This window comes from Etheostoma cragini, chromosome 9 (assembly GCF_013103735.1).
Source record: "Etheostoma cragini isolate CJK2018 chromosome 9, CSU_Ecrag_1.0, whole genome shotgun sequence".
Taxonomy (NCBI): domain Eukaryota; kingdom Metazoa; phylum Chordata; class Actinopteri; order Perciformes; family Percidae; genus Etheostoma; species Etheostoma cragini.
This window is the reverse complement of record NC_048415.1, coordinates 2,013,694-2,024,989: the sequence shown is the minus strand read 5'-3', so window position 1 is coordinate 2,024,989 and position 11,296 is coordinate 2,013,694. Positions and strand designations below refer to the sequence as shown.

General features: G+C 43.1%; 2 protein-coding genes and 1 long non-coding RNA gene across 3 annotated transcripts in view; 2 read left to right on the top strand and 1 right to left on the bottom strand.

Annotated features, from left to right (window-relative positions):
• Positions 1–11,296, top strand: part of LOC117949906 (PH domain leucine-rich repeat protein phosphatase 1-like) — a 23,577-nt gene that overhangs the window by 8,264 nt on the left and 4,017 nt on the right. The window contains exons 3-14 of the mRNA XM_034880495.1: positions 313–438; positions 2,495–2,643; positions 4,756–4,902; positions 5,942–6,169; positions 6,416–6,618; positions 6,730–6,790; positions 6,900–6,995; positions 7,953–8,108; positions 8,295–8,495; positions 9,870–10,032; positions 10,887–11,017; positions 11,159–11,275. Of these exons, the coding sequence (XP_034736386.1) occupies positions 313–438; positions 2,495–2,643; positions 4,756–4,902; positions 5,942–6,169; positions 6,416–6,618; positions 6,730–6,790; positions 6,900–6,995; positions 7,953–8,108; positions 8,295–8,495; positions 9,870–10,032; positions 10,887–11,017; positions 11,159–11,275 (1,778 nt within the window). The remainder of the gene's footprint in view (positions 1–312; positions 439–2,494; positions 2,644–4,755; positions 4,903–5,941; positions 6,170–6,415; positions 6,619–6,729; positions 6,791–6,899; positions 6,996–7,952; positions 8,109–8,294; positions 8,496–9,869; positions 10,033–10,886; positions 11,018–11,158; positions 11,276–11,296) is intronic.
• Positions 218–11,296, bottom strand: part of LOC117949939 — a 15,351-nt gene continuing 4,272 nt past the window's right edge. The window contains exon 2 of the long non-coding RNA XR_004657766.1: positions 218–269. This is a non-coding gene — a long non-coding RNA (uncharacterized LOC117949939). The remainder of the gene's footprint in view (positions 270–11,296) is intronic.
• The window catches only part of si:ch211-191a24.4 (uncharacterized protein LOC100150331 homolog), a 16,338-nt gene continuing 7,054 nt past the window's right edge, over positions 2,013–11,296 (top strand). The window contains exon 1 of the mRNA XM_034880530.1: positions 2,013–2,043. The gene's annotated coding sequence lies outside the window, so the exon portion shown is untranslated. The remainder of the gene's footprint in view (positions 2,044–11,296) is intronic.

The following is an 11,296-nucleotide window of genomic DNA, read 5'->3' as shown; positions in this document are numbered from 1 at the left end:
AGTGGTCCCCTAATACTGTATCTGAAGTCTCTTTTATATAGACCTTAGTGGTCCCCTAATACTGTATCTGAAGTCTGTGTTATATAGGCCTTAGTGCCCCCTAATACTGTATCTGAAGTCTCTTTTATGTAGGCCTTAGTGGTCCCTAATACTGTATCTGAAGTCTCTTTTATATAGACCTTAGTGGTCCCTAATACTGTATCTGAAGTCTCTTTTATATAGACCTTAGTGGTCCCTAATACTGTATCTGAAGTCTGTGTTATATAGGTCTTAGTGTTCCCCTCTGATGATAAAGTACGTTGTGTGCTGCAGGTGGATGAAGTTCGGAGACACAGCCACTGTCTGGCTTTCAGCTCCGCCGGTCCTCAGAGTCAGACCTACTACATCAGCTACGAGTCCTACACAGAGCACCTCCGCTGGCACCGGACCGCCTCGAAGGTACCTCACTTCTATATATAAATGTCCACAGTTACACTCTTTGCTTCCATAATTATTACATTCTTATTGTTGCATATTCTTCACTAAACCAAAGTGCACAACAGAAGTAAAGCAACGATGTGTTTCTGTGTATAGAGTTAAACTGTAGAGTAAAAATGTGTAACGGTATAGAAATATATGCTTATTAACAAATATATAGCATCTAGGGGTGGGAAAAATAAGCGATTCTTTGTAGAATGGTTCAATGTCGATTGTGATGATTTTTATTTTTTTTATGTGTTGATTTTTATTTAAAAGTTACTTTCTCCAGACATATTCACATCAGAAAACAGAGTGAGTGAAAGAGGACGGGATGATGGACAACAACTTAGAGTTGTAAAAAATGTTGTTGTTGTATGTGTGTATATGTACATATGATCTAATAAGACACACATAACATAATTAGGCCACCTCATGTTTCATGTTCTAAGTTCTCCACCTTTAACCCTTGTGTTGTCTTCCCATCAACCATGAAAAAACCTGTTTCGGTCACATTTTTCAACATTATTATCACTTTTTCAATGTTGTGGGTGCTTTTTGGGATATTTTTAATGTAATGCGTATTTCAACGGCAAATTTTTTGTGACAAAAAACAACAACAATTACCTGTAAAAAGGTCAAATTTGACCCAAGGACAACATGAGTGTTAAACATGACTCAGCCTCTGACATGGAGGATCACTGTGAGAGAAGGTGACTCAGCTTTTTTAAGACTAAAGCATGGAACGAGTACACAATAAAAAACCCAGTAGACAAAACAGTTCATTAAATCTTGTGTGTGACAAATACGGCATATGTCAAAATCTAACAAACTCAGATTTCCATGTATAGTTTTTTAAATCACAGATTTTTTTTTCATAGTCGGTCAATGGTCAGTTTAAAATCGAATCATTTGCCTCTGAATCAAATCCAAATTGTGAGGAGCCAAGAGATTTCCACCACTAGTGTGAAGACATCAAATGTTTGATGTTTCAGGTAGAACAGGTCTCTGTAATGGATTACTTAGCAGGGTTTCCCCCAGATAAGGGTTTAGACCCCGTGGCACGTGTCTCTTTTTTGACGAGTGCTCAGCTGGGGCCAGTCTCAGACTGATGGCAGCATTACTGTAGAGCCGAATAGTTTCAGTGAGACCAAATAATGGACAGAACAATGAAATGAAGTATTAATAAACAACTCCATAGCGTATGTAAACGGTCGGCATGTGTACATACAAGCCTTCCTACCCCTCCTCCATGCAGTTCCTTGTAGCAGGGTTCATACGTTTTGGAAAAAAACTGGAAAAGTCATGGAATTTTTAATATTATTACTATTATTATTTTTATATGTGATTTTAAAAAAATATGTATTTTACTAAAAAAATGTATTCCACGTCTTCTTCACCTTGTGGTTCCATTCTGGGCGTGATATTACGAATCAATCATTTTATTGTTAAACCTCTGAGGATAAACGTTAACACAGATTTCCATTCTTATTGTATAATGTCGACTGAGATTTTCAGGAATACATAGTCATGGAAATTATAAAAAGTATTGGTTAAAATGCGTGTGAACACTATTCTTCAGAAGAGGTCATTATCTTCACTCGGGCTTTTAAGTCACCGGACGCCACAATCTTCTGAACATACTGAGAAATACAAGGAGAGTTGTGTGGTGCTGATAGTCTTAATTACCTTTGTATCAACTCATTTGGCAATAACTTGAATGTAACGGACGTTCATTATTATAGAAATGTATGCTCTATAGCTTTAAGTCGGTGCCTTAAGCTGAAAATATGACTACGCGTAAGTTTCCCCTTGTAACTGTATTCGAAAAACGTCTTAGAAATACATTTACATTCTCCCCCAATGGCTTAGGTCTGGTGCGGGGCAACTTAGGCCCGGAGGGCCACAATACACTGGGGGAAACCCTGACTACATTACATTTAAGGTTCAGTTTATCATGAGGATGATAGCAGGATTAACATGTCTTTAGCACCTCTTGTTGTGGTTGAAGGTTGCTCATCATGTTGTCCTCTGTCAGATTGCGTCCCAGAGGGTGAACTCAGTCGACCTGTCGTGCTGCAGCCTGGAGGAGCTGCCCGCTCAGCTCTTCTACAGCCAGGAACTCACACACCTCAATCTCAAAAACAACTTCATGTCGCCGCACAAAGGTGTTCCAGCACTGACCAGGTGAGTTTCTGTCCCCACCGCTCCTGCACACACCACACCGCCACCATCCTTTGTGTTCAGGAACAAGGCAACAGGAGGAGCCGACGCATGAAAAGCTCCCGTGTTAGGATGGGGAATTCCCCTCAGGGTTTTGTTTTTTTCTGTCTTGGGGAGCTACCATATGGTCTAAAGAGGAAGCTGCTTAGATCAAATTACACATGATGTGTGTGTGTCTGCGGCTGTGTGGTTTGGATGATTAAAAGAGAGCTACACTTGATGATGAGAGAGTTGACGTCCAGCCACCTGTTGTTATATTGGTCGCTGATGTCACAGTCTGGTGTAGCAACGTTCGCTTAAGTGTAAGAGAATGTCTGTGGGTCTGCGCGGTTATTATATACTACTCTAAAACCGGATAACCGGATAAAACAGGATAGTTGATGACCCATCCCATGTTCCCCATGCTGGGTATGAGCTACTGCCCTCTAGGAGGAGGTCCCTCCATGTTGATTAAATAGATATTTTAAAAATGAATTTGTCCAACAAAGCTTTTAACCAGCTTTGAATCTATGTATGTATGTATATATGTAATGATAATGGCAGTAGCATGGTGGGTAGGCCCAAGCAAAATCTTCCACATTGTAGAAAAAATAAAGTTAGTCTTATCACTTTCGTCCTCTGCTATTGGACCCCAAGAGCGCCATCAAAATACTGAAATACAGGTAGCCACAATGATGAGCATGTGAGCAAAGTAACAATTAAACAGGAGCCAGATCTACAAATAAGTATAATTTCAAACATTGTGCTCTGACCTATTTAAAGCAATAGACTATTTTGAACAAATCCCATGAAAAGACCAAAACCTGTTAGCCCGTCTCTCAATAATCTTTTTTTTCTACCCCGTCTGTGGCTCTGATGACGCCAATCTTGAATGGATTCTTTGATTTAAATGGCATATTTGCTGGGGATTATTTTCAGTGGCGGATGGATACACATTTTGTGATGAGTATTTCTGGCAGAAGGTCAGAGGATGTGGGATTTGTGGCACTTGTTTGCCAGACTCTTCACTGTATTTAAGAAGACATAACAGACTTGTCGTTTTAAAGATGAAGTAGTGTCGCATGTTTCGGCCCATTGATTCTCTCTGTGGCAGCAAAAGGTTTAAAAGTCTTGAAAAATAGAGCAGAGCTTCCTGAGTTATGTTTGTGGCTTCTTCCTTGTTTAACAAAAATCCTGAAAAGCTCAGTTTCCTTCACTTCATTAGCACTAGACCAGACTGTAACTTGATTGCATGTTTAGTGATGTGTAATATAATTATTTGTTTTCCGTTAAAGTGAAGTTGCCAGGGACATGACTAGACGTGGTTGGCGAGATAATTACAAGATGAGACATTATTATGTGAACATCTAGCCGCTAGTTGTCCAAAAGAAGATGAGATTGAAACATGATACATTTGAGTCACGTTTCAATCTCGTCCTCTTCTGATCAAATATTTAGCGTACAGCAATTTCTGTCTCTCTTGATTTTGGCTCTTTTGTAGCCACTCGAGAGAAGGTTACGTTGAAGTCAGACATTTACTTGATGGCAAATGAATGCATATACACACCGCCATTGTTCCTCCATAAACACACGCTTCCCAGGCGGTGTTTTGAGGAATGGGTTCTTCCCGTGGCGTGCCTGCGACTTTCCCTCGGAAGGATGTGGATCGGGCTCAGCCTTTTCACCCCGACCCCTCTGTGAACTGGATTGGGTTAGGCTAGGAGAGACACTCACTCGCTCACTCACTCGCTCACTCACTCACTCGCTCGCTCACTCACTCACTCACTCACTCACTCACTCACTCACTCACTCACTCACTCCCACTCCCAGTTGAACCACACTCTTTTAGTCACGTATACATTTAGTTTTAAATAGTGTCAGTTCTGAGTGTTATTGTGCTTGTCCTTGAGACCTTTTGCAGGTTCCTGTTGTTATTTTCCTTGTTTATGAGACGGTTGGTACGTAACTAACTGTAACAGTTTTGCACAATGTGTGCTTTTGTTAGACCCTCAAAATGTCTGATGATTATAGCCCTGAGAGATTTATATCTTTGTTCCCCCCACCCCACCCTCCCCTCCTCTCTCTAACTCTCTCTAGGTTTTGTAAACTGAGAAGCCTGACTCTGTCAAATAACGCGCTGTCAGACTTTCCTCTGGCGTTGTGTGACATCACCTCGCTTACGGAGCTAAACCTGTCTGGAAACCGTCTCTCGTCTCTGCCTGCAGAAGTAGGAACCATGCTCAAGTAAGTGTGCTGAAAGAAGAATGATGTCGACCTCCCGGCTGAAGCTATTCATGATAGCTGTGTTGATGATGATGATGATGATGATGATGATGATAATTTGCCAACTATTTCCCCGAGAGCAGAATGTGTCCTCGGTAACCTCAGACAGGAGTTGTTGTCATTGTGATTCGATGAGTGCAGATTAATCCCTCTCTGCATTAAGACAGCTGGCCGTGCGCCAGGTTTCTGTCCTGACGGTGCAGTGGATCAGAGTGCATGCTGAGTAATCCTTAAGGAGGGGGGGGGGGGGGGGGGGGGGGGGGGGGGATTTAGGGTGAAGTGTGCAGTTATTGTGTGTGGTTATGTAGTGTTTATGTACTCTGGCGTGGTGCTGGGTTCCTGGCGTATGACTATTTTATAAAAGATAAATAATTAGAAGGTCCACATGGGATTTGGTTTTGATGTACTAGCATTGGCCAATCATCATAGTTCCACCTACCAATGTTATGAAGCCAGCCAAAGAATTCTAGCCAATCGGAGGCAAAGTAATAGCGAGTAACTTTTTAAAACACACAAGCAGATTTTTATGGATGTAATAATGCATTATGAATCGCTTAAAAGTCTAAATTTAACATTAGCTTGAGTTCTGACTTCACAATGTGTTCTTTGTTTATGTATTTGATTATTTTAGTTCATTATTTGTTTCTATTCCCCCCCCAAAAAAATGTCGCTACTTAAGATAACGTACAGTTTCAGTTGCACTTTTGACAAGAGGAGACCTTCTTTTAAATAAATAAAGTAATTCTTTTCAGTCATTTGCCTGCAGCTTACCCTTACAGCACATATTATGTTGAATATGATGTTGAGTTGGACAACGGGTAGTTTACATTTTTGTTGGCTAGTGGCAGTCTCTGCATGCAACATGAGCATGTCCATGCAGAGAGAAAACTGTATAATAAAGCAAATCTTGAGTTACATCGTAACATCCCTACAGATGGATAGCACTTTTTAAGGACGTTTTAAGGTCCCTCACCCCCCCTGCTCTCGTTGTTGTGTCCAGCCTGCAGACTCTTCTCCTGGATGGGAACTTTCTGGGGTCTCTGCCTGCGGAGCTGGGCTCTCTGGAGGGCCTCAACTACCTTGGTTTGTCCTTCAACTGTTTCAGCTGCGCCCCCCCCGTCCTGGAGAAGCTCAGAGGCATGGAGAAACTCTGTCTGGCAGGGAACCAGCTCCCTGTCCTGGATATAGCCGGGCTGCAGTGGCTGCCTGCTCGCCACATAGATCTCAGGTAAGCCAATCCACGGGGACTCCGGACAGGATGCAACACGGGAACAAAGCTCCTCTGATATCTATCACTTCTCCAGATTCGTAATACGTTTCCTTTATTTTGTGCAAACTTTGTCGTGTGTGGACATTTGAACCGGAAGCGGTGGATGGAGTTACTTTTGTTTTGGTGTCATGTTATTCTGGTAAGGGATGGGCCACTTAGTGGCATGCCACGTAAATAAAAGATATTGCATCATATCATGTACAGGCTGAACCGGCTTCAAACTGTGACAGTGGGAGATGCCGAGCAGCTGGTCCACATCGTCCAGCTGGACCTGAGGGACACTGGGTTACAGGAGCTGGATGTCAGGCCTCTCTGCAGGCTGGAGCTCCTCCGCTGTGACCGAAACGCTCTCTCCACCCTTAGAGTCAGTGGCCACGCCCTCAAGAGCCTGCACGCTGCACACAACGGTACTAACATTCATTATGTGCTGTAAAGATGTTAAACAGATATGAGAATGTCTGGTGCTATGTATACATGTGCACACAGCTTATGAAGGATTATGCACGTTGTGTTTGCAGAGCTGAAGCTGCTGGAGGTGCAGCCTGTGCCAGAGAATCTGACTGTTCTCGATTTGTCCTGGTATGAAGACTCTATGAATACTTTAAACTGTCCTATTTCCTGTGTTGAAAAAAATAAGCTTTTTTGCTTGTTCTACATCTGAGCGCAGACTGACTTTGTTTTATTAAAGGAACAAGCTAGGATGTGTCCCTGCCTGGGTGTGTGAGAGCAGCAAACTGGAGGTGTTGGATATCAACCATAACGCTGTTACGGAGCTGCCTATACAGTGAGCAACACACAAACAGCTGTCGCATCGACATTTCTTTCTCAAAAAAAGCTGCAAGGAAAGGGTTGTTAAAGTGCTGAAGCCAAAAGTGTTATCTGGCAGAAAAAAAATTGTTTTTAACTTTAATGTAGTAACCGTGCACAATATGCACAAGAGCAAATGCACAGATTAAATTCAGTTTATTACAACTTTACTGCCCTTATGTCATAATGTTATTCTGAGATTCCGAAAAATGAATAACAAAAAATGAAGTGAGTGAAAATTATAAACATTGTTTAAAAAGACAGGGCGGCGGGGAGGTTTGGTAGCTCAGATGGTAGAGCGTGCGCCCGTATAAAGAGGTTTATTCCTCGACGCAGAGGTTCTGCCCCCCCCAAAGCAGAAATGCCCAAATAAAAAGAAATAAATGACAGGACTGCTATTTATTGTACACTGCAGACACTGTTCATACAGATACACTGGATAGTAATATTGCAGGTCTTTAAACTCTTTAAAAAAAAGATTTATTATAAAAGGTCTCATCGCTACCTGTAGCAACACGCCTACACCAGTGCTATTTTCACTCTGTGTGCAGCCTTTGGCTCTAACTGCAAACTTGTACTGTTGCCTTCACAGAAGATTTTAGCATTGTTGTTTTTTTGTGGGGTGGGGGGCAAACATCCATGATGATAGTGGTCCAACTACAGGCTCCAGGAAGCACCAATGTAATGAACTCAAGTTCAAGCATTTATCTATTTCTTAGTCCTCCCCTTCTAGCCAGCCGCGACTCCAGGGTTGATTTAACTCATTGTACCTCAGTGGGTAATTGGGTCATAATAACAAAGGGGGGCACTAAATGATGCTTTGTGTCCTCATTTGGGGTAACACAGCTCACACTGACAGGTTAACAGTATGCAGAGAGAGAGAGAGAGAGAGAGAGAGAGAGAGACTGAGCTGGCTGTTGTTTGTGTTGCGCAGACTGCTGTCCAGTGGAAGCCTGAGGAAACTGCTGGCAGGCTGGAACCAGGTGTGTCGGCTGGCTGAGAGGCTGGAGAGATCCCAGCTGGAGGTCCTGGACCTCCAACACAACCATTTGACCGAGCTCCCACACAACCTGTTCATCAAAGCACAAAGGTGAACATTTATTTTTTCTTTCACTATTCATTCTTTCTGTGTGTATTTTTGTCCTTCACACCTGTGTCAAATCTTTCCTCACATCTATCTATTCCTGTTTCTTCCCTTTCCGTCTGTCGGTTTTATTTTTGTCAAGTAATTTGTTCAAGTCTTACGTTTAAATTCTCTGCTGGGATTTCATCGCAGCTTGAGATACCTCAACGTGTCGGCCAATAAGCTGGAGAACCTGCCTGCAGCCAGCCTGACAGACGACAGCGTCAGCAGCCTGGAGGAGCTCTACGCGACCAATAACAGCTTGACGGAGAAGTGTGTCCCTCTGCTGTCGGGACACGGGCACCTCAGGGTGCTGCACCTCGCCTACAACCAGCTGCAGACCTTCACTGCCAGGTGAAATAACAGGACTGCATATGAACTGAAGTAGACCTCGACGATTCGGGGGAAATATGAATCACGATTTATTCTGGTGGCTTAGAATTAACATCACGATTCACTGCCATGATTTTTTTTTCTTACAAAGTAAAATGTTTATTACACACATGAAGCATGAAAAACAAAAACAAATAGCACATTGCACATCACCACAAGCCTGTAAACATATAGGCTTCAATGAAGAGAAGGGAGAGCATAAAAACCTATTTTACACAGTCTTTGTTTAAAACTCACAGAAGAAAGTAGCGTTTGTGATGCAGTCGGCTCGTAATGTTTAAATGGGAATCACAGTCATTAAAAAAACAAAAACAAAGTTGTTATGTCACAAACGGGTGTATCGCGATCACAAATTTATAACAACTATTGTTTAGGAGTAAATCGCTACATTTCACATAGAGCCCGACCGATATATCGTCGGGTCAATTTTAAAGCATTTATAATGGCCGAAAAAATTAAAAAAACATTTAAACATTCATTCATCAGAATCATTTATAATACATAGTGTTGGCATGGTTTTATTTCAGTTAGCTTAATAGCTGGTTTTTCCTAAATGTTTTGAGTTAAGGCATGAAGATCAATTTTCAAAATATGTTTTTTTAATCCCTTTTCTTAATCCACTTTAGCGCGGGTGTGTAAACCTTTTCAAGTCACTGTACATATACACATACAGTCTATATCCATGACGTTCCACTTCTGGGATTGCTCTGTCGCCTCCAGAAATTCATCCAGATGTCAATTTTTCCGGCCAGATGTCCGTTACCTTACGCATTCTTTGTTTTGGAATTTTAAACTCTAGTGGATTTCTGAGGACTCTGGTTACCTGGTCCTCAGATCTCTGCAGGGTAAATCCAGACAGCTAGCTAGACTATCTGTCCAATCTGAGTTTTCTGTTGCACGACTAAAACAACCTTTGTACGTACACATGTTCCATCAAAACTAGTTTCTTCCCGAGGCGATTTTACAGCGGAACCGTGGCTCTGTCCGACGTTAAGCACCACCCAAGAAGGTTGTGATTGGTTTAAAGAAATTCCAGTAAACCCCCATCCCAGAATGCTGGGTGGACTCGCCAGACCTTCCTCCGCAGCACTGTGGAGGTCTGGCAATGTAAGACTTAGCTTACATTAACTCTCATTCCTTTTGCTTTTATGACCGGCTCTAATCCTAAAATCCTAAAAGCTTGGTACGTTTGACATTATTGCCCAGTGTGAAATTGCAGCCTTGCTTCAGAATGAGGTCTAGGTCGCAAGAGAGATGAGGCTGATGATTGTGATTTCCAAAAATAAAATGTGCAGTGCCAGTGCTCTGATACAACCGCACCTCTTCCTCCTGCAGTAAACTGGCCCGATTGGAGCAGCTGGAGGAGCTGGACCTGAGCGGCAACAGACTGAGGGCCGTGCCCACCACCATCCTCAGCTGCCAGCGGATGCACACCCTGTCCGCCCACTCCAACTGCATTAACGCGTTCCCTGAGGTTCTCCAGCTTCCCGAGATCAAGGTCAGTCTGATGTATGCTGGTATTTTAGGCAGCGACTCCTTTCATTCATTTAGCTGTAGTATTTTTCTTTTTTCCAGGCACACATCCACACAATACATACACATCGCTGTTAGCTGTTGTCCTGCCTTGTGCCATTAGGTTGGGAAAATTCTCGCGTGTGTGCGTGGTAGTAAAACTGAGTTAAAGAGAGAAAAGGGAGCCATTATTTACGTCAAGAGAAATGGAGAACAATGCTGGAGACAGAGCAAGGTCAACTTATTACGGATGCTGCAACGGAACAAGACTGCTGTCTGCCGTCTTTGTGTGTGTGTGTGTGTGTGTGAATTTGAAGGTGCATCATGATTCTGTATTGGTGCAAGAAACTCCTTAGTCAGAAGTTTTTGTTGTGAGCGAGCGTTGGAGGACATACAACTTTCTTTTGGGGGACCAGAACTCCTGAGAACAAGCTTCCACTGGGTCTGATGTAAATCTGTAGCAGTGCCCTGGATATTCTGGGGGACCAGAACTGGTCTGATGTAAATCTGTAGCAGTGCCCAGGATATTCTGGGGGACCAGAACTGGTCTGATGTAAATCTGTAGCAGTGCCCTGGATATTCTGGGGGACCAGAACTGGTCTGATGTAAATCTGTAGCAGTGCCCAGGATATTCTGGGGGACCAGAACTGGTCTGATGTAAATCTGTAGCAGTGCCCTGGATATTCTGGGGGACCAGAACTGGTCTGATGTAAATCTGTAGCAGTGTCCTGGATATTCTGGGGGACCAGAACTGGTCTGATGTAAATCTGTAGCAGTGTCCTGGATAGAAAGCCATTTGATCTGACCCTCTGTCTCTTACTCTGCGCTGTGCTTCCTCAGTGTGTCGACTTGAGCTGCAACGAGCTGACTGAGGTCACTCTGCCAGAGACGCTTCCCCAGAAGCTTCAGGAGCTGGACCTCACAGGCAACCCTCGCCTCAACCTGGACCACAAGAGCCTGGAGCTCCTCAAGTATGAGCCTCAAAGAACCTGCAGTACTTGTATAATAATAATAATACATTATCTATGGGAGGAAATAATATTTGACTCATTACTGTAAAACCAACTGGCTCATCCTTTTGTCTTCCTTTCTTTTCTCACTGCTCCCTGCAGTAATATCAAATGTTTCAGGGTGGATCCTTCCCCTTCAGCTCCGTGTGTGAATGAGAGCCACGGGGCCCCGGCAGTCTGGAGCCACGGCTACACCGAGGCCTCTGGAGTCAAAAACAAGTCAGTGTCGTCGTCGTCGTC